Source organism: Heptranchias perlo, chromosome 7 (assembly GCF_035084215.1).
Source record: "Heptranchias perlo isolate sHepPer1 chromosome 7, sHepPer1.hap1, whole genome shotgun sequence".
In the NCBI taxonomy this organism is placed as follows: domain Eukaryota; kingdom Metazoa; phylum Chordata; class Chondrichthyes; order Hexanchiformes; family Hexanchidae; genus Heptranchias; species Heptranchias perlo.
Genome location: NC_090331.1, coordinates 83,727,592 through 83,748,687, shown reverse-complemented (window position 1 = coordinate 83,748,687; position 21,096 = coordinate 83,727,592). Strand labels below are relative to the sequence as shown.

Sequence of the window (21,096 nt, the reverse complement as noted above, 5' to 3'; positions counted from 1 at the left end):
GTTAATCCTCTATTCTAACAAAAAACTATTGATCTCAGTCTTGAAAGCTCCAATTGTCCCCCAGCATCCACAGACTTTTGGAGGAGGAGAGAGTTCCCGATTTCTATCACCCTTTGTGTGAAAAAGTGCTTCCTGACTTCCCTCCTAAATGGACGAGCTTTAATTTTAAGATTATATCTGGGAAGAACAGTAGCAGAAAAAAACAGAAATTATTTAAACACTTGAGCTGAAATAATACAGTCGAATGTTAAATTTTCAAATCGCAGTGAGTGTCTGTCACTTCTAGGAGACAAATGTAAATGTGCACATTCACCTGAGGAAGGAGGAAGCCTCCGAAAGCTTGTGATTTTCAAATAAAACTGTTGGACTATAACCTGGTGTTGTAAGATTCTTTACATTTGTCAACCCCAGTCCATCACCGGCATCTCCACATCATGACTTCGAGGAGAGGCACTGATACAGGTTTCACAAGATCAGCAGCGGAGCTGTTAAGCGGCTGCGTCAGATCGCGCGTCACCGTCACTTCCGCGAGTGACGCTTTGTGAAACCGCTCTATGCTATTCAGCGGGCTGGGATCTCGCGAGAATTAAAGTATCTAAGATGGCGGGCACCCTGACAACCGCGAGTGAAGGTGAGGCGGCGGAATGCGATAAGATTAAACCCCGGGCCCCTCGGTCTTAAGATCGAACATCTCAGCAGAGCAAGGGAGTGTCTAGAAAGGGAGAGAAGGACCAAGAGGGCAGGGGGTTAGGAGAGGAGTAGGACTGATAGAGGGAAATGGGAGACTCTCCAACCAACCAGTGTAATATGACCCCTGACCTCATTCATTCCTTTGGTGACGATCTTGAGTTAATCCCCTCTAATTATTGACTCTCCGACCAATGGGCATCGTTTCCCTCCATTTCAGGAATCACTTTCCCTTATCACATTGTCAGAAATGTCCCATAGCATCATCTTAAACATCCACTCTCTCCACCACCAGCGTACCTTGGCCTCAGTGTGGTCCTGATGTGGAGATGCCGGTGATGGACTGGGGTGGACAAATGTAAGGAATCTTACAACACCAGGTTACAGTCCAACAGTTTCATTTGAAAATCACAAGCTTTCGGTGGTTTCCTCCTTCGTCAGGTGAGTGAGTGAAGGGTTTTTAAAATCGCATATCATATATTAGGCTGGGAGACAATCACAGCAATCAAAGGTGTCTTTGGTGTTCAGACAGGTTAGCCACGGAAAACATTACATCCCAGCATACTGAATACACAATGGGTCAGATTACCGAGAGAGAGAGAGAGAGAGAATGAGACCCGAAAGGCAGAGAGAGAGAGAATGTCCAGTTGTATTAAAAACAGATAACTTTTTTCCCACTGGTGGGGTTACGTGTAGCGTGACATGAACCCAAGATCCCGGTTGAGGCCGTCCTCGTGGGTGCAGAACTTGGCTATCAATTTCTGCTCGACGATTTTGCGTTGTCGTGTGTCTCGAAGGCCGCCTTGGAGAACGCTTACCCGAAGATCGGTGGCTGAATGTCCTTGACTGCTGAAGTGTTCCCCGACTGGGAGGGACCCCTCCTGTCTGGTGATGGTTGCACGGTGTCTGTTTATCCGTTGTCGCAGTGTCTGCATGGTCTCGCCAATGTACCATGCTCCGGGGCATCCTTTCCTGCAACGTATGAGGTAGACAACGTTGGCCGAGTCACAGGAGTATGAACCATGTACCTGGTGGGTGGTGTCCTCTCGTGTGATGGTGGTATCTGTGTCGATGATCTGGCATGTCTTGCAGAGGTTGCCGTGGCAGGGTTGTGTGGTGTCGTGGACGCTGTTCTCCTGAAAGCTGGGTAATTTGTTGCGAACGATGGTCTGTTTGAGGTTGGGTGGCTGTTTGAAGGCGAGTAGTGGAGGCGTGGGAATGGCCTTAGCGAGGTGTTCGTCGTCATCGATGATATGTTGAAGGCTGCGGAGAACATGGCGTTGTTTCTCCGCTCTGGGGAAGTACTGGACAATGAAGGGTACTCTGTTGGTTGCGTCCTGTGTTTGTCTTCTGAGGAGGTCTATGCGATTCTTCGCTGTGGCCCGTTGGAACTGTCGATCGACGAGTCGAGCGTCATATCCCGTACTTACGAGGGCATATTTCAGCATGTGTAGGTGTCCATCGCGTTCCTCCTCGTCTGAGCAGATCCTGTGTATTCGCAGGGCCTGTCCATAGGGGATGGCCTCTTTGACGTGGTTAGGGTGGAAGCTGGAAAAGTGGAGCATCGTGAGGTTGTCCGTGGGCTTGCGGTAGAGTGAGGTGCTGAGGTGCTCGTCTTTGATGGAGATTTGTGTGTCCAAGAAAGAAACCGATTCTGAGGAGTAGTCCATGGTGAGTTTGATGGTGAGATGGAACTTGTTGATGTTATCGTGTAGTCTCTTCAGTGATTCTTCGCCATGGGTCCATCGGAAGAAAATGTCGTCGATGTATCTGGTGTATAGTGTTGGTTGGAGGTCCTGTGCAGTGAAGAAGTCGTGCTCGAACTTGTGCATGAAAATGTTGGCGTATTGGGGTGCGAATTTGGTCCCCATGGCTGTTCCGTGTAGTTGGGTAAAGAACTCGTTGTCGAAGGTGAAGACATTGTGATCCAGGATGAAGCGGATGAGTTGTAGGATGGTGTCTGGAGATTGGCTGTTGTTGGTGTTGAGTACTGAGGCTGTTGCAGCGATGCCGTCATCGTGGGGGATACTGGTGTAGAGTGCCGAGACGTCCATCGTGGTGAGAAGTGTTCCTGGTTCAACTGGTCCGTGGGTGCTGAGTTTTTGTAGGAAGTCTGTGGTCACAATGTCTTCACAATGTCTGTCCGGGATCACAATGTCTTCACCTTCGATAACCAGTTCTTTACCCAAACACACGGAACAGCCATGGGGACCAAATTCGCACCCCAATACGCCAACATTTTCATGCACAAGTTCGAGCATGACTTCTTCACTGCACAGGACCTCCAACCAACGCTATACACCAGATACATCGACGACATTTTCTTCCTATGGACCCACGGCGAGGAATCACTGAAGAGACTACACGATAATATCAACAAGTTCCATCCCACCATCAAGCTCACCATGGATTACTCCTCAGAATCGGTTTCTTTCTTGGACACACAAATCTCCATCAAAGACGGGCACCTCAGCACCTCACTCTACCGCAAGCCCACGGACAACCTCACGATGCTCCACTTTTCCAGCTTCCACCCTAACCACGTCAAAGAGGCCATCCCCTATGGACAGGCCCTGCGAATACACAGGATCTGCTCAGACGAGGAGGAACGCGATGGACACCTACACACGCTGAAAGACGCCCTCGTAAGAACGGGATATGACGCTCGACTCGTCGATCGACAGTTCCAACGGGCCACAGCGAAGAATAGCATAGACCTCCTCAGAAGACAAACACGGGACGCAACCAACAGAGTACCCTTCGTCGTCCAGTACTTCCCCGGAACGGAGAAACTACGCCATGTTCTCCGTAGCCTTGAACATGTCATCGATGACGACGAACACCTTGCTAAGGCCATCCCCACGCCTCCACTACTCGCCTTCAAACAGCCACCCAACCTCAAACGGACCATCGTTCGCAGCAAATTACCCAGCTTTCAGGAGAACAGCGTCCACGACACCACACAACCCTGCCACGGCAACCTCTGCAAGACATGCCAGATCATTGACACAGATACCACCATCACACGAGAGGACACCACCCACCAGGTACATGGTTCATACTCCTGTGACTCGGCCAACGTTGTCTACCTCATACGTTGCAGTAAAGGATGCCCCGGAGCATGGTACATTGGCGAGACCATGCAGACACTGTGACAACGGATGAACGGACACCGCGCAACAATCGCCAGACAGGAGGGTTCCCTCCCAGTCGGGGAACACTTCAGCAGTCAAGGACATTCAGCCACCGATCTTCGGGTAAGCGTTCTCCAAGGCAGCCTTCGAGACACACGACAACGCAAAATCGTCGAGCAGAAATTGATAGCCAAGTTCCGCACCCATGAGGACGGCCTCAACCGGGATCTTGGGTTCATGTCACACTACACGTAACCCCACCAGCGGGAAAAAAAAGTTATCTGTTTTTAATACAACTGGACATTCTCTCTCTCTCTCTCTCTCTCTCTCTCTGCCTTTCGGGTCTCATTCTCTCTCTGTCTGTGTAATCTGACCCATTGTGTATTCAGTATGCTGGGATGTAATGTTTTCCGTGGCTAACCTGTCTGAACACCAACGACACCTTTGATTGCTGTGATTGTCTCCCAGCCTAATATATGCTATGCGATTTTAAAAACCCTTCACTCACTCACCTGACGAAGGAGGTAAGCTCCGAAAGCTTGTGATTTTCAAATAAAACTGTGTTGGACTATAACCTGGTGTTGTAAGATTCCTTACATCAGTGTGGTCCATCTCCAGGATGCAGCAACTCCCAGACCCACCACCTGGAAGGACAAGGGCAGCAGGTGCATGGGAACCTGTGACTGTTGAGAGCAGAGGAATTGCTCGGTGGCTGTTATAATGCTTTTCATGTTTCAGCAGTATGGCAACATTGACTGTGCTTGGTATTTTTTGCTTCTTGTTACAGCTTGTAAGAGAACGGAATGTGCGTTACATCGCGTCAATTGAAGCAAGGCGGGTTCAAGCTATTTGTGTACGTTGCATCCTCACCATGAACATCCATCCAGCTGGAAGTCAGCTTGTTAGGAACTTGAGACTGTGCAGCTCTCTGTCCCCAGGATTTACAGGAGCTGGTGTTAGAAGCTGCAGCACTCACATCCAAAAATATAGATTTGCACCACTGAAGAGACAGAATGGCTTCCCTCACTGTCTGGGAAATCGTATGGGTTTAACACCAATCCGCTTCTATTCTTCTGAAAATGCACAGCAGCAAAGCTGTAAGATAGAACTAGCGAATGAGCCAGAAGATGGGAGTAACCATGCCGGAGAAACCAAGGACTCTAGTATCATAGCTGCTCCTTCTGATGGATATTCAACAAAAAGGACAACCGCCCAAAATCTAGAGCCACTCACTGAGGATTTTACTGCTGAGTGGAAAATCGCATCGTCAGCGGAGCGGGCAAAGCCTTGGGGACAATTCTTTGACTGGCTTCGGAGGTGCACTTCTCCCAGCGATGTGCTAGATCAGTACGTGGACCATGCTGTGACATGGAAACAGATCAGCAGCTGTCTGATGACCATGTGGGAGACCACCAAGAGGATGTCGGAGGATCAGAAACGATACGAGCGGAAGCTGATGTTTGAACACCCAGCCTTTGAGAAGATCTGCCTGCAGGCGATGAGGGAAGCTCAGTCAATGAGGTGTAATGACTTGGTGTACAGTCTTCTTGCTTTGGTAAAAATAGGAGTGTCCCAACATAGCCGACTCATTCATACGCTGCTGAGAGTGTCCCAGGTAAATACAATTGGTGCCATACGAAGGGCCACTGGATAGAACTGATCATAGAATCATACAGCGCAGAAGGAGGCCTTTCGGCCCATTGTGCCTGTACCGGCTCTTTGAAAGAGCTATCCAGTTAGTCCCACTCCCCTGCTCTTTCCCCACAGCACAGCAAGTTTTTCCCCTTCAAGTATTTATCCAATTCCCTTTTGAAAGTTATTATTGAATCTGCTTCGCCCACCCTTTCAGGTTGTATTTTAACATTTTGCAGTCGATGTTTCATGATACTAAAGTTAGTTAACTAGATACTTGTCGCCATTTCTTTTAAGGCTGGCTTGCTTTATCGCGCTCACTGAATGGAACTCGTTACTGCCATTCACTGTAGGCATAGCAACTGGAGCCTGGCTCCGTGATTGGATATCACTTTAAGAAACCCTTATTGTAATAGCTGAGGATTGGCTCCTCTTGTTGACGACTGGAGCAAACGAGAAGCAGGGAAGTTTAAAAGTTTCACAGGCTTTGATTAAGTTATTTGCAGCCCCTGCCCCAAATTTGTATGGTCTTCATCCTGTTATTCTTCAGCAGCAGAGTTTCAAGAATCATGACTGAGAATAAACTCACAAATCTTAAGAATATTTTTTAAATTCCTGTACCTCATCCAGTGTCGGTAATGAACAGGGTGAGCCTGTTGTGTTTAGTAGGTGCCTTTGCTCTGGTTCTAATAGTGGCATCATAATTCTTGTATTCCTACTTTGAGCCTTTATGAGGCCCAATTGAGGTATTTAAAATGATAAAAGGACTCGATAGAGTAGATACAGGGAAGTTATGCCCTCTGGTGGGGAAATCCAGAACAAGGGGGCACAATCTTAAAATTAGAGCTAGGCCATTTAGGAGTGAAATCAGGAAGAACTTTTTCACAGAAAGGGTAGTGGAAATGTTGAATTCTCTCCCCCAAAAGGCTGTGGATGCTGGGTCTATTGCTGCGATTGACAGATTTTTATTAGGTAAGGATATCAAGGGATATGGGTCAAAGGTGAGTAAATGGAGTTGAAATACAGATCAACCATGATCTGATTAAATGGCAGAACAGGCTCGAGGGGCTGAATGGACTACTCCTGTTCCTATGTTTTCTGCCTCAGTTTTATACGGTTTAAAGGAATGGTGTAAAATTCTTGGAGAAAATTTTTACAGAGTAAGAGAAGACTAATTTAATGGATCTAATTTCAGAGAAAAAGAATCTTGACTCGGGTTCTTCATAAATTTCTTAACCCCGGTCAGTTTTAAAATATTTGACCATTCGTAGCTGCTCCGTGAAGAAACGGTAATGATGGGCTGTATTTTAAAATGTCTCCCTCTAACGATGCACTGATATTTCTTCTAATTTTGGATAAACATTGATAGCTGTTGATTTAAGTTTTGGGACTGTAACTCCACATGTAAAGGCAGCTGAATTATTTGATAATACATACCACAAATTGGCTTTCTCCTTCCAGAAACATACAGCACAGAAGGAGGCCATTCGGCCCATCATGCCTGTGCTGGGTCTTAGAAAGAGCTATCCAATTAGTCCCACTCCCCTGCCCTTTCCCCATAGCCCCGCAAATTTTTCCCCATCACGCATTTATCCAATGACCTTTTTGAAAGTTGTTATTAAATCTGCTTCCACCGCCCTTTCAGGCAGTGCATTCCAGATCCTAACTACTCGCTGTGCAAAAATTTTTTTCCTTATGTTGCCTCGGGTTCTTTTGCCAATCACCTTAAATCTGTGTCCTCTGGTTACGGACCCTTCTGTCACTGGAAACAGTTTCTCCTTATTTACTCTATCAATCCCCTCGTAATTTTGAACACCTCTATCAAATCTCCCGTTAACCTTCTCTGCTCTAAGGAGAACAATCCCAGCTTCTCCAGTCTCTCCCCATAACTGAAGTCCCTCATCCGTGGTACCATTCTAATAAATCTCTTCTGCACCCTCTCTAAGGCTTTGACATCCTTCCTAAAGTGTGGTGCCCAGAATTGGCCCCAATACTCCAGCTGGGGCCTAACCAGTGTTTTAAAGGTTTAGCATAACTTCCTTGCTTTTGTACTCTCTGCCTCTACTAATAAAGCCCAGAATCCCATATGCTTTTTTAACAGCCCCCTCAACCTGTCCTGCCACTTTCAAAGACATGTGTACATGCACCCTTAGGTCTGTCTATTCCTGCACCCCATTTAAAATTGTACAATTTAGTTTATATTGCCTCTCCTCATTCTTCCTTGGGACAGGTTCCACCTGAACCGGAATGGGATCAGAGTCCTAGCGAAAAGGATAAATGGAACAGTGCATAAGGCTTTAAGCCAGCAAGATGAGGGGAGGGATCTGGTAGTAATAACCAAAGTTTAAAGATAAAAGAAACAGGAGATGAGTGTAAAGATCAGACCAGGGTTAGGAATAAAAATAGCAAACGGTCAAGGAACAAGTACAGTTATAAAACAGAAGTATAAAAGAACTGTTAAAAATAAAGTTAAAGGAATAACTATTAAAGATGCATTAAACTGGCTGTACAGCAATGTGCACAGCGTGCAAAGTAAAATGGGGGAACTGGAGGCAATAATCCGTAGCGAAGAGCCAGGAAATTAAAGAGAGGGCATGAAAAAATACTGGCAAGTAAAATTAAGGAAAACCCCAAAATGTTTTATAAATACATAAAGAGGATAACTAAGGAAAGAGTAGGGCCTATTAGAGACCAAAAAGGTAACCTATGTGTGGAGGTGTAAGATGTGAGTATGGTTCTTAATGAATACTTTGCATCTGTCTTCACAAAAGAGGGGGATGATGCAGAGATTGTAGTTGAGGAGGAGGAGTGTGAAATATTGGATGGGATTAACAGTGCGGGAGGAAATATTAAGGATTTTAGCATCTTTGAAAGTAGATAAATCGCCAGGCCCAAATGAAATGTATCTCAGGCTGTTAAGAGAAGCAAGGGAGGAAATAGTGGAAGCTCTGACCATCATTTTCTGATCCTCCCTGGCTACAGGCGTGGTATTGGAGGACTGCTAACGTTGTACCGTTGTTTAAAAAGGGAGAAAGAGATAGACCGAGTAATTATAGGCCAGTCAGTCTAACCTCAGTGGTGGGCAAATTACTGGAATCGATTCTGAGGGACAGCATTAATCGTCATTTAGAAAAGCACGGGTTAATCAAGGATTGTCAGCATGGATTTGTTAAAGGAAGGTCGTGTCTGACTAACTTGATTGAACTTTTTGAGGAGGTAACAAGGAGGATCGATGAGGGTAACCCGTTTGATGTAGTCTACGTGGATTTTAACAAGGCTTTTGACAAGGTCCCACATGGCAGACCGGTCAAAAAAGCAAAAGCCAATGGAATCCAAGGGAAAGTGGCTAGTTGGATGCAAAATTGGCTCAGTGGCAGGAAGCAAAGGGTAATGCTTGATGGGTGTTTTTGCAACTGGAAGGCTGTTTCCCTTGCTTTTTGTGGAATATATTAATGATTTGGACTTGAATGTGGGGGGCTTGATCAAGAAGTTTGCAGATAATACAAAAATTTGCAAATAATACAAGCTGTAGACTACAGGAAGATATCAATGGACCGGTCAGGTGGGCAGAAAAGTGGCAAATGGAATTCAATCCAAAGAAGTGTGAGGTAATGCGTTTGGGGAGGGCAAACTAGGCAAGGGAATACACAATAAATGGGAGGATACTGAGAGGTATAGAGGAACAGAGAGATCTTGGAGTGCATGTCCACAGATTCCTGAAAGTAGCAGGACAGGTAGATAAGGTGGTTAAAAAGGCATATGGAATACTTTCCTTTATTAGCCAAGGTACAGAATATAAGAGCAGGGAGGTTATGCTAGAACTGTATAAAACACTGGTTAGGCCACAGCTTGAGTACTGCGTACGGTTCTGGTCACCACATTACAGGAAAGATGTGATTGCACTAGAGAGAGTACAGAGGAGATTTACGAGGATGTTGCCAGGGCTGGAGAATTGTAGCTATGAGGAAAGATTGGATAGGCTGGGGTTGTTTTCTTTGGAACAAAGGAGGCTGAGGAGAGATTTAATTGAGGTATATAAAATTATGACGGGACTAGATAGAGTGGATAGGGAGGACCTATTTCCCTTAGCAGAGGGGTCAGTGACCAGGGGGATAGATTTAAATTGGTAGAAGGATTAGAGGGGTGATGAGAGATTTTTTCACCCAGAGGGTGGTGGGGGTCTGGAACTCTCCGCCTGAAAGGTTGGTAGAGGCAGAAACCCTCATCTCATTTAAAAAGTACTTGGATGTGCACTTGAAGTGCCGTAACCTACAGGGCTACGGACCAAGTGCTGGAAAGCGGGATTAAGCTGGATAGCTCTTTTTCGGCTGGCAAGGACACGATGGGCCGAATGGCCTCCTTCTGTGCCATAACTTTCTATGATTCTATGTAGTAGGAATAACTAAAACATGGCTATATAAAGAACAGGATTGGCAACTAAATATTGCAAGTTATAACATAATCAGAAAGGATCGGGAAGGAAGAAGGGGGGTGGAGTAGCTGTACTAATTAGAGATAACATAATGGCAGTAGGGAAAGGGGACATAACCAGCAGAAGGATAGATACAGAATCTAATAAAAGACACGAAGGGTTTGATCACGTTAATAGGGGTATACTACAGACCACCTAATAGTGGAAAGGAGGTGGAGGAAGAAATATGTAAGGAAATATGTGAAATGAGTAAAGGACATAGAATAATAATCATGGGAGATTTTAACTATCCCCAAATAAACTGGCAAGAAGAGGTAGGTAAAGGGGTACAGGGAATGAAGTTTTTACAATGTGTGCTGGACTCCTTTCTTACCCAGTATGTAAAAAGCCCAACAACAGAGGAACCACTGCTGGATCTAATAGTGGGAAATGCACCAGAACAGATCAGAGACGTGAATGTAGGGAAACATCTAGGCAATATCAACATAATAATGTTTAAGATAAAGATTGGGAAGGACATAAGCAAGACAAAGACCAAAGTAATAAATTGGGGAAAAAGCTGATTTTCAGGGGATGAGATTGGAACTAAGGAAAATAAACTGGAAAAATTTACTGATAAACAAAGAACAGTGGGAAACATTTAAAACCGTGATCAATAGAGTCCAGGAGAAATATATTACACTAAAAAGCAAGAACAAACTAGCCAGTAATGACACACCATGGATGAATAAAGAAATAAGGAAAAAATTGAATCTAAAGAGAAAGGCACACACTAAGTACATAGACAACAAAGGAGAGGATGACAAAAGGGAACACGAAGAGGTTAGGAAAGAAGTTTAAAAACACAATTAGGAAAGCAAAGAGAAACTACAAAATTAAATTATCAAGGAATATAAAAGAAATAGTAAAGTATTCTACAGACACAAATAACAAAAGAAAAATCAGGATAGGGATAGGGCCAGTAAGGGATACACCCGATAAACTCATTTCATATATTTGTCACAGGTAATGTGTACGATATATTAAAGTAGGTTTTAGGGTTGATACATCTGATGTTCGACATGAACTCAATTCTTCATTGTCACCCAATGGAGGGTCAAAAATAAGTTCTCATGCCTAACATTTATTTATCCGAGAAGTGCACATTTTCTCTATGCAGACACACTGTATTCTATCGATTACTGAATGATATGGTAGTGTGGTGGTTATGTTACTGGACTGGTAATCCAGACAATGTGAATTCAAATCCCACCATGGCACTTTGAGAATTTGAATTCAGTTTAAAAATATCTGGAAATAACAATCTGGTGTCGGTGACCATGAAGCTGTCGGAGTGCCGTTAAAAAAAGAAACCCATTTGGTTCACCAATGTCCTTTAGGGAAGGAAACCTGCTCTCCTTACCTGACCTGGCCTATATGTGACTCCTCCAGTCCCTCACCAACATGGTTGACTCTTAGCTGCCCTCTGAATTGGCCTAGCAAGCCACTCAGTTGCATCAAACCGCCATCAGCCTTCTCGGTGCTACTAGGGATGGGCAACAAATGCCGGCCTTGCTAGCAATGCCCACGTCCTGAATGAGTAAAGAAGAACTAATGAGGGTACCATTGATTTTTCAAACGGTTTACATTATTCCTAAACTCCAAATTATAACTCTACCAAAGGATGGCCGATCTTAACAACACTTTCTAAATGAGCTCAAATAGCCGTACAGCACTGAAGACAGAAATAAGGTACTTAAAAGGTTGGCAGTGCTTAAAGTGGAAAAGTCACCCGGTCCAGATGGGATGCATCCTGGGTTACTGAGGGAAGTAAGGGTGGAAATTGCGGAGGCTGTGGCCACAATCTTCCCATCCTCCTTAGATATGGGGGTGGTGCCAGAGGACTGGAGGATTACAAATGTACACCCCTGTTCAAAAAAGGAGAGAGGGATAAACCCAGCAACCACAGGCCAGTCAGTCGAACGTCAGTGGTGGGAAAACTACTAGAGACCTTTGTCAAGGACAAAATTAATTCTCACTTGGAGAGGCATGGGTTAATAAGGGACAGCCAGCAAATCATGTCTGACTAACCTGATTGAGTTCTTTGATGCAGACAGAGAGGGTTGATGATGGTAGTGCAGTAGATGTTCTTGTTATATGTAATTGACCTGGACTTGGGTATAGGGAGCACAATTTCGAAGTTTGCAGATGATTCAAAACTTGGCAACGTAGTAAAATAGTGAGGAGGATAATAGAGGACTTCAGGAGGACATAGGCAGACTGGTAAAATGGGCAGACACATGGTGGATGCAATTTAATGCGGGTAAGTGAGAAGTGATTCACTTTGGGAGGAACAACATGGAGAGGCAGTTTAATCTAAATGGCACTATTTTGAGGGGGGTGCAAGAGCAGAAAGACCTGGGGGTGCACATTCATAAATCTTTGAAGGTGGCAGGGCAAGTTGATCAGGTGGTTAAGAAAGCTTATGGGATACTTGACTTTGTGACTAGGGATATTGAATACAAAAACAAGGAAGTCATGTTAAACCTTTACAAATCACTGGTTAGGCCTCAGCTGGAGTATTATGTGCAATTCTGGGCACCACACTTTAGGAAGGCTGTCAAGGCCTTGGAGAGGGTACAAAAGAGGTTTTCCAGGATGATACCAGGGATGAGGGACTTCAATTATGTGGAGTGATTGGAGAAGCTGGGATCGCTCTCCTTAGAGCAGAGAAGGTTAAGGGGAGACCTAATAGAGGTATTCAAAATAATGAGGGGTTTAGACCGAGCAAGTGGGGAATAACTGTTTCCTCTGGCAAGTGGGTCGGTAACCAGAAGTCATGGATTTAAAATAATTGGCAAAAGAACTAGAGGGGAAATGAGGAGGATTTTTTTCAAATGGGGTTGTTAAGCTCTGGAGCGCACAACCTGAGGGTGGTGGAAGCAGATTCCAGAGGAACTTTCAAAAGGCAATTGGACATGTACTCGAAGAGGACTAATGTGCAGGGTTATGGGGGCAAAGCTTGGGTGTGGGACTAAATTGGACCGTTTTCAAAGAGCCAGCACGAGGAGTGAATGGCTGCCTTCTGTGCTGTAAGATTTTATGATTCTACACTAGTTAAGTTCAGGCCTTTGGATTATCTGACATCATTAGTATTGAATTCTACGCTCCAAGATAAACCTTAGACATGCTGCGGTGTGACTGCAGATTGCCCACCAGGTGTTTGGTATGTCTATGCTGTAATAACCTATCTGGTCTGTCTTTGTCTTGTAGGAGCGTCTGAACGAGTTTGATGAGAGGGCTCTCTCAGTGCTGTCCAGTTGTTTGAGGAACATGGAAGACAGCAAGAATGTAGACGCACTGCGAGTAGGCCTGAGGTAAGGTGGTGGCACATGAATCTACTCACTGCACAGAACGTAAACTGAGCCTGTTACACATAAATGCCCCTACTCAGTACAAATATTAGAAGAGCTGCAAACCAAATGATGCCATCAGCATGCTCCCTATATTACATAGAATTTTACAGCACAGAAACAGGCCATTTGGCCCAATTGGTCTATGCCGGTGTTTAAGCTCCACACGAGCCTCCTCCCATCTTACTTCATCTCACCCTATCACCATATCCTTCTGTTCCTTTCTCACTTATCTAGCTTCCCCTTAAAGACATCAATGCTATTCACCTCAGCTACTCCTTGCGATAGCAAGTTCCACATTCTAACCACTCTCTGGGTAAAGAAGTTTCTCCTGAATTCCCTATTGGATTTATTAGTGACTACCTTATATTTATGGCCCCTAGTTCTGATCTCCCCCACACAAGTGAAAACATCTTCTCTCCGTCTACCCTATCGAACCCCTTCATAATTTTAAAAACCTCTATCAGGTCACCCCTCAGCCTTCTCTTTTCTAGAGAAAAAAGCCCCAGCCTCTTCAGTCTTTCCTGATAGATGTGCCCTCTTAGTTCTGGTATCATCCTTGTAAATCTTTTTTGAACTTTCTCCAGTGCTTCTATATCCTCCTATGAATGAATTGTATTTTAACAATCAAGAGAAATTAAAAAGGAAAGTTTAAAATTATGTGTAAAGTAATCAGGCCATTTTAAAACTATTTTTCATTTTTTTAAAATTGGTCCTCAAACTGAAACAATCTTTTTTAGTTTCACCTGTACTCTGATAATTCTATCCTTGAGTTAGCTCTGTGCTCCTCATGTTGCTAACCCTGTATTGCTGTACCTAACTACAAGCACAGAATAAAGGGGATGGGACGTGTCCTTTACTCCTCATAATGCTGCCCTTCTATTGCTGATTACTGCTCCTAATGGATTAAAAATTCTACTCTGCCACTCCTGACAGACGCTAGGAGTTGGGAAATTGCACGTTTACAGCTCATGATTGTGCATCTGTTCGAGGTTAATGGATGGAAAAGAACAGGCTGAGTGTACGCAACTACCCGATATGCAGTCCCAGCATGCACCAGAAGCAGCTTAGCAGAATTTTTCATCCCAATCTTGCTTCCAATTTAATCTGCTTATCCAGATTGTATACGATTTGAGCACTCAATGTGACCCATGATTGGAAATAGATTGTGAAGCAATTAAGTTTTGTTGATTATTTGTACCTGTATAAAGAGAAATGGACAAGGTGTTTGGTGTTGGTTCCTGGCAGGCTACTCATAGAACCACGGATTCCAAAGATCAAGACCACAATGGCCCTGCAGACCATGATGAGGTGTATTGGTAAAGATTCCCCACCGCCTCTAAAGAAGAAGCTTGAGGTAGGAAGCTTCTTTTTCATTCTCGGGATGGGCCGTCGCTGGCAAGACCGGCATTTATTGCCCGTCCCTATTTGCCCTTGGAGAAGGTGGTGGTGGCCGTGGCCACTTCAGAGGACAGGTAGGAGTCAACCACATTGGTATGAGGTCACGTACAGACCAGACCGGGTAAGGACAGCAGGTTTCCTTCCGTAAAGGACATTAGTGAACCAGTTGGGTTTTTACGACAATCCGACAGCTTCACAGTCACTTACTGATGCCAGCTTTTTATTTCAGTGTCATCCGTGGAAAGGAGCTGGGGCAAGTCTTTGGGGAATGTTTGCAACATACCCTCCATGATCTCCTTTTATGATGCTATCCAATAGTTCACTGATGAAGACACAGAATAAGATGGGTGATGTTTGCCATCCATTGCCACTCCCTCTTGGGCAGAAAAATGATAGGAAAAGAACAAAAATCTAAAGATGAAAATAAATTGTGGGGGTGGGGGTGAAGGGGCATCCCTTCCTACTCTATGTGGGATACCATTTTCAACAGGAAATTGGCTGTTGAGTTTGGGGAAAGTTTGCAAAACTGGACTTGTGCGTTCCCATCATTGGCAGTCATATCCCATTTCACAGGTTTATGCTACCATTATGACTCATAAAGCTGACAGACATCTTGGTGAAGTACCTTGCAAGTTATTAGGGATGGGGAGTAAAGGAAGAGATGTAAACAGATAGATGGGCAGTGTTCCAGTGACTGCGACACAGCACTGTTTTACTGCTGTGTGGAGGATGCTACAGATCATAAGATGGATACTGCACTATTCCCACTTTATTCGTGCAACTGGTGCTAAGAATCTCATTGGCAACAACGCTCCCATTTTAAAGCTCCAATTCAGATATGTGGTAGTGTGTTGTTTTAAAATGTTAAGACCCAATATTGCCGCAGGCGGCGATCAGGTGATTTAAAGACTCTTGCTTTCTGTTTGACAGAACAAAGCGCTGTCTTTGCTCAACGAGTTCACCCTCCCCAACTCTCAGTACATGTTCATCACGTTGGCCGTCATGGGCCACCGCTCACACCCACTCTTGGAGGCCTGTAGTAACAAGATTATCGGTAAGTGATCCTCAAATTGAAAATTCTCACCCTTGTGTTCAAACCCCTCCATGGCCTTGCCCCTCCCAATCTCTGTAACCTTCTCCAGCCGAATGACCCTCTGATATTGCTGCGTTCCTCCAATTCAGGCCTCTTGCCCATCCCCGATTTCCATTGCCTCACAATTGGCGACCATGCCTTCAGCTGCCTAGGATCTAAGCTTTGAAATTCCCTCCCTAAACCTTTCCGCCTCTCTACCTCTCCCTCCTCCTTTAAGACGTTCTTTAAAACCTACTTCTTTTACCAAGTTTTTGATCAACTGTCCTAATATCTCCTTGTGTGGCTCGGTGTCAAATTTTGTCTGATGATGCTCTTGTGAAGCGCCTTGGGACGTTTTTACTACGTTAAAGGCGCTATATAAATGCAAGTTGTGGTTGACCTCAGTGCAGGTTCAAGTCTAGATTGTTGATGTGATGTGGTGAGGTGGTTGTCACCAAGATGGGTTACAGGATGAATAAAAGCAGAAAATGCTGGAAACACTCAGCAGGTCAGGCAGCATCTGTGGAGAGAGAAACAGAGTTAACGTTTCAGGTCGATGACCTTTCATCAGAACTGGAAGATGTTAAGAGATTAACAGCTTTTAAGTAAATACAGAGCCAGGGGAAAGGTGGGGAGGGGAGGAATGAACAAAAGGGGGAGGTCTGTGATAGGGAGGAGGGCAGGAGTGATTAAATGACAAAAGGAATGATGGTGCAAGGCAAGGAGGGTGGTAATGAGACAAGAAAAGAAAAGATGGGTCTAGAGGAGGTGTAAATGGTTACAGCAGAATAACCGAGGGGGAGGGAAGCATGGAAAATCTGGCAAAGTGGAGAAGTCTCCCTTGGCCTATGAATGTGGTGGAGAAAGGTGGGTAAACCCCAGGGGAAAGGTTAGCTTGACTGCGTACTTCTATTTTTTTTTTAAATTGAGGAATTCTTCAATATGTATAATTTTACCATATTATTCCTACAGAGAATATCCATGGCATCCCATTTTGGCGACTTGTGCACATTTTGCAGTCGTGCAAGGTTCTCCAGTACCGGAACCCCGTTCTACTTAATGCCTCAGGCAACTACGTGGCTTCAACCCTGGCTATCTGGCAGGTCAAACAGGTAAGACCGCACCTAGAGGCGAGTCTGAAGGATCCCCCTTTCTTCATTGGCGCACAACTCTCTGACGGGGAAAAATTTGCAGGGCTATGGGGAAAGAGCAGGGGAATGGGACTAATTGGATAGCTTGTTCAAAGAGCCGGCACAGGCATGATGGGCCGAATGGCCTCTTTCTGTGCTGTAAAATTCTATGATGCGTCTGGCCTGGGCTGCAATGACCAATAGCAGGAGGACCTCCAGCAGCTAAGAAAGCAACCAATTACAATGTTCGGAATCAAAATCAAGGCCAGAGATTAAACGAGAAAACGTTGAACATTGGAAATGCGGAGCAAATCTGTCAGCATGTGAAGAGAGACAAGGTGGAGACTGTTCCACCTGGAACGTTAGCCTGTCCTTTTCTCTTTCAGCTTCCCTGATGGACCTGCGGTACATTTCCAGCAGGTTTTGTTTTTATTAGATTTGGCCGTATACATCTTTAAACTTTTTTTTTCTCGTGCCCGTTGCCTCTGACATTCTACCACAATCTGCTAACCCTGGAGAATCCCCAGATCACTAAAACAGGGAAATACTTAATAATCGAGGGCAGTTGCAGTTTGGTGTGAATTCCGAATTTCTTTTTCTACCCGCCCCCCATTTTTTTTTTAACTTGATCAGGAATTGATTCTCCTGTGACAATCTCTCCCCCTCTCCACTGTCTCATTCTAAGTGTCCATCCTCCTGGCAACATGTTTCCCTTTTCTTTCCTGTGCATTACCTTCTTTCTGTCCTCGCTGCAAAAGCAGGTGGGAGAGGGAGCTGTTGGGGAAACAAGCAGCGTATGCAGATGTGAAGTATGCAAATTTTGGCAAGTTTTTATGTAACTGGGACGTTCATTAAATCCATTTCCTTGCTGCATTTTCATACCAACATACAAACAAGGACGGACTGGAAAAGATGCACTGGTTCATCCAGCCTGTCCCACACAGTTGTGATACCTCGTGCATCACAATATAGACACTCCCCACCCCATCCGAAACCATGTGATCTCCTGGGAGAGGCAAAAAAACCTGAAAAACCCGAGGCCAATTTGGGGAGGTGGGATAATCTGGAAAATTCCTCTCTGACCCCCTTAGGCGATCGAAACTAGTCCAGGAGACCACTCTGGCCCTGATTAATGTTATACAGTGCCTACCTCTTGTACAAGGTGATCTCCCCCTCAGCCAGAAACAGGTCCAGTACTTGCTTGAAGGAATTCAGCAAATCAGCGTCCACCCCACGAGCCAGCAGCCTGTTCCACAGGTCCACCATTCTCTGGGAAAAGACCCACCTCCTGACATCTAACCTGGGTCCGCCCTTATACAACTTAATTTGTGACCCGGGTCCTCCCTAACCTATTTAATTGGAACAAACTGTCAACACGAACTCAAGCGCAATCTATTCCCTTCTTCATCTTATAAACTTCATAGGCTAAGTTACTTTTGAGCTACAGTAAAACTTCTGTTACAGCTCGCGGAGTTGTGTACACTTCAGTGAAATGCACCATTCTGTGTTGAGGTGTATGCTATAATACCTCATGTTTGTATGATACCAGGGCTTAGGTTATATTATGAGAAGAGCTTGCATAAACTTGGCTTGTATTCCCTTGAGTATAGGAGATTGAGGGGTGATCTGGTCGAAGTGTTTAAAATGTTAAAAGGATTTGATAGGGTAGATACAGAGAAGCTATTTCCTCTGGTGGGGGAATCAAAAACAAGTGGACGTAATCTTAGAATTAGAGCTAGGCCACTTGGGGGCAAAATCAGGGAGCACTTTTTCACACAAAGGGTAGAAAAAATCTGGAACTCTCTCGCCCAAAAGGCTGTGGATGCTGGGATAATTGGAGATTTCAAGACTGAGATTGACAGATTTTTGTTCGGTAAGAGAATCAAGGGATACGGATCAAAGGCAGGTAAATAGAGTCGAGGTACAGATCAGCCATGATCTAATTGAATGGCAGAGCAGGTTTGAGGGCCTGAATGTCCTACTCCTGTTCATATGTGCTTTCTACAATATGTACTGTATTTGGCTTCCTTTTATGTTTGGGCACTTACTGTAAAAGTGCGTCTTACAGGAATACAATTGTGTTTCATCATTTCAGTGTTGTGCACATTGCCAATTATGGCCTACTTCAGTTCCAAAATGCCTGTAAATCTGAGGTGTTGGTGTGCAATATATTGTAAACTGCGTGTTAACAGGGCATTTCAGCAAAAGGCAGTTCTGAGCTTTATGTAAAATTGAGGTATGAATATCTGGTTGTATAGCTTATAGAGTAAAAGCCACTAATATTTCTCATGGATTTGCAAAATGCTGACTGTGAATAAGATTCTTTTTAAAACATACTGAATTCAATGGAATGAAAATGGGCTGGGTTCTATAAAGGGTGCACAATCTGCTCCGCCAGATTACCACTCAGGCAGTGAAGACACAGGAGGATCGGGTGGGATGATGGAACAGAATAAAATCCTTTCACCTCCGAGACCGTGGTATAAATCCAGCGCAGATTGATTTGATGACCCTCTGGCTGTAAGGAGTGAAATGAGTTTGGACAGTCTTGCACTTTGTAGTGGGTGCAATCCCACATCACAAAACATGGCCCAGTTTGGCACACGTTTGCACTAAATTGGCAAGGGGTATGGTGATGGGTTGGTATGGAAACGAAATCCCATATCTATGCCCTCCTGACATTGATAAATTGCTATGCCAATGTTGAGGGAGCATTACCCTAGATTTCACCCTTGTTATACTTCACCTGGAAGTGCTTGGTGGGATGGTATAGCGGGAGCTTTAGTTGTCAGCTAACCTGTGCAATAGCTGGCTTGTACCAAATGTGTGAAACTGCTCCACTATCCAAGAATTTCATTCGCACCTTGATGAGCACGAAAAACATGAGCCATTATTTTACTGTTCTCTGTTCTAGCTGACTCTGTTCCTAATGCTGTTTGCGGATCTCAGCTTTCGCCACACAGAGTTGATGGATGCATTTGTACAGATTGTGCTGGCAAAGTCTGAATCCCTGACTTTGAAAGATGTGCTGTCAGTTCTTCGCGTGTACTCCCTGCTGAACCATCGACCAAAGGAGGGGTGCATCGAGCAGTAAGTCTCAGTTCTGTTAGTGCTTTATCTATTTCTGTTCGGGTGTTCCTTCCATTAACATAACAACTTGCATTTATATAGCGCCTTTAATGTAGTAAAACATCCCAAGGTGATTCACAGGAGCGTTAGCAGACAAAATATGACAGCGAGCCACATAAAGCAATAGTAGGACAGGTGACCAAAAGCTCGGTCAAAGAGGTAGGTTTTAAGGAGCGCCTTAAAGGAGGAGAGAGAGTTGGAGGGAAAGAGAGGATTAGGGAGGGAATTTCAGAACTTAGGGCCTAGATAGCTGAAGGCACAGCTGCCATTGGTGGGGCAAAGGAAATGGGGCATAAACAAGAGATTAGAATTAGAGAATCGCAGAGTTTTCTGAGGGATGTAGGGCTAGAGCACTGTTAGAGAGATAGGGAGGGGCAAGGCCATGGAGGGATTTGAACACAAGGATCATAATTTTAAATTCGAGGCATTGCTGGATCAGGAGCCAGTGTAAGTTAGCGAGCACAAAACTGACAGGTGAACGGGTCTTGGTGCAAGTTAGAGTTACGGGCAGCAGAGTTTTAGATGACATAAAATGTTTCTGCCAGGCGGAGACAGAGTGAGCTGGTCTGTACTATATCCTGAAGTGCTAGGAAAGGAAGACATGTTTGAGAACTGAACAAATGAGCAAATCACAGTCTGAAAACATTCATTCTGGGGAGGTGCTTAACAAAGATTAGCACCTTCCCCCACCAGGAGAAAGGGAGACTCAGAGAGTGGATATAAAGTGTAGCACCAGCAGGTAAGTCACCATCTTGCCTGGGCATGTTCTCACTGGAGAAGAGAAGGTTGAGAGGCGATATGATTGCTGTTTTTAGGATTCTAGAGGGTTGATGAGCAAAGGGATCTAGGAGTATAGATACACAAATCACTAAAAGTAGTGACGCAGGTTAATGAGGCCATTTTTTTTTAAAAAGCAAACCAAGCCATGCAGTTCATTTCTAGAGGGATGGTATCAAAAAGGAAAGAAGTTATTTAAACTTGAATAGAACCTTGGTTAGAATATGAGAGTAAACTAGCAAAAAATATAAATATAGACTGTAAGAGCTTCTACAAGTATGTAAAAAGAAAGAGATTAGCGAAAGCAAAC

The 21,096-nt window shown here is 44.6% G+C and overlaps 1 protein-coding gene across 1 annotated transcript in view; it reads left to right on the top strand.

Annotated features, from left to right (window-relative positions):
• The first annotated feature begins 574 nt into the window (after window positions 1-574).
• fastkd2 (FAST kinase domains 2) overlaps window positions 575-21,096 on the top strand; it is a 31,698-nt gene continuing 11,176 nt past the window's right edge. Inside the window, exons 1-7 of the mRNA XM_067987999.1 lie at window positions 575-631; window positions 4,609-5,436; window positions 13,138-13,241; window positions 14,526-14,634; window positions 15,609-15,732; window positions 16,723-16,862; window positions 19,795-19,970. Of these exons, the coding sequence (XP_067844100.1) occupies window positions 4,693-5,436; window positions 13,138-13,241; window positions 14,526-14,634; window positions 15,609-15,732; window positions 16,723-16,862; window positions 19,795-19,970 (1,397 nt within the window). The 5' untranslated portion in view covers window positions 575-631; window positions 4,609-4,692. The remainder of the gene's footprint in view (window positions 632-4,608; window positions 5,437-13,137; window positions 13,242-14,525; window positions 14,635-15,608; window positions 15,733-16,722; window positions 16,863-19,794; window positions 19,971-21,096) is intronic.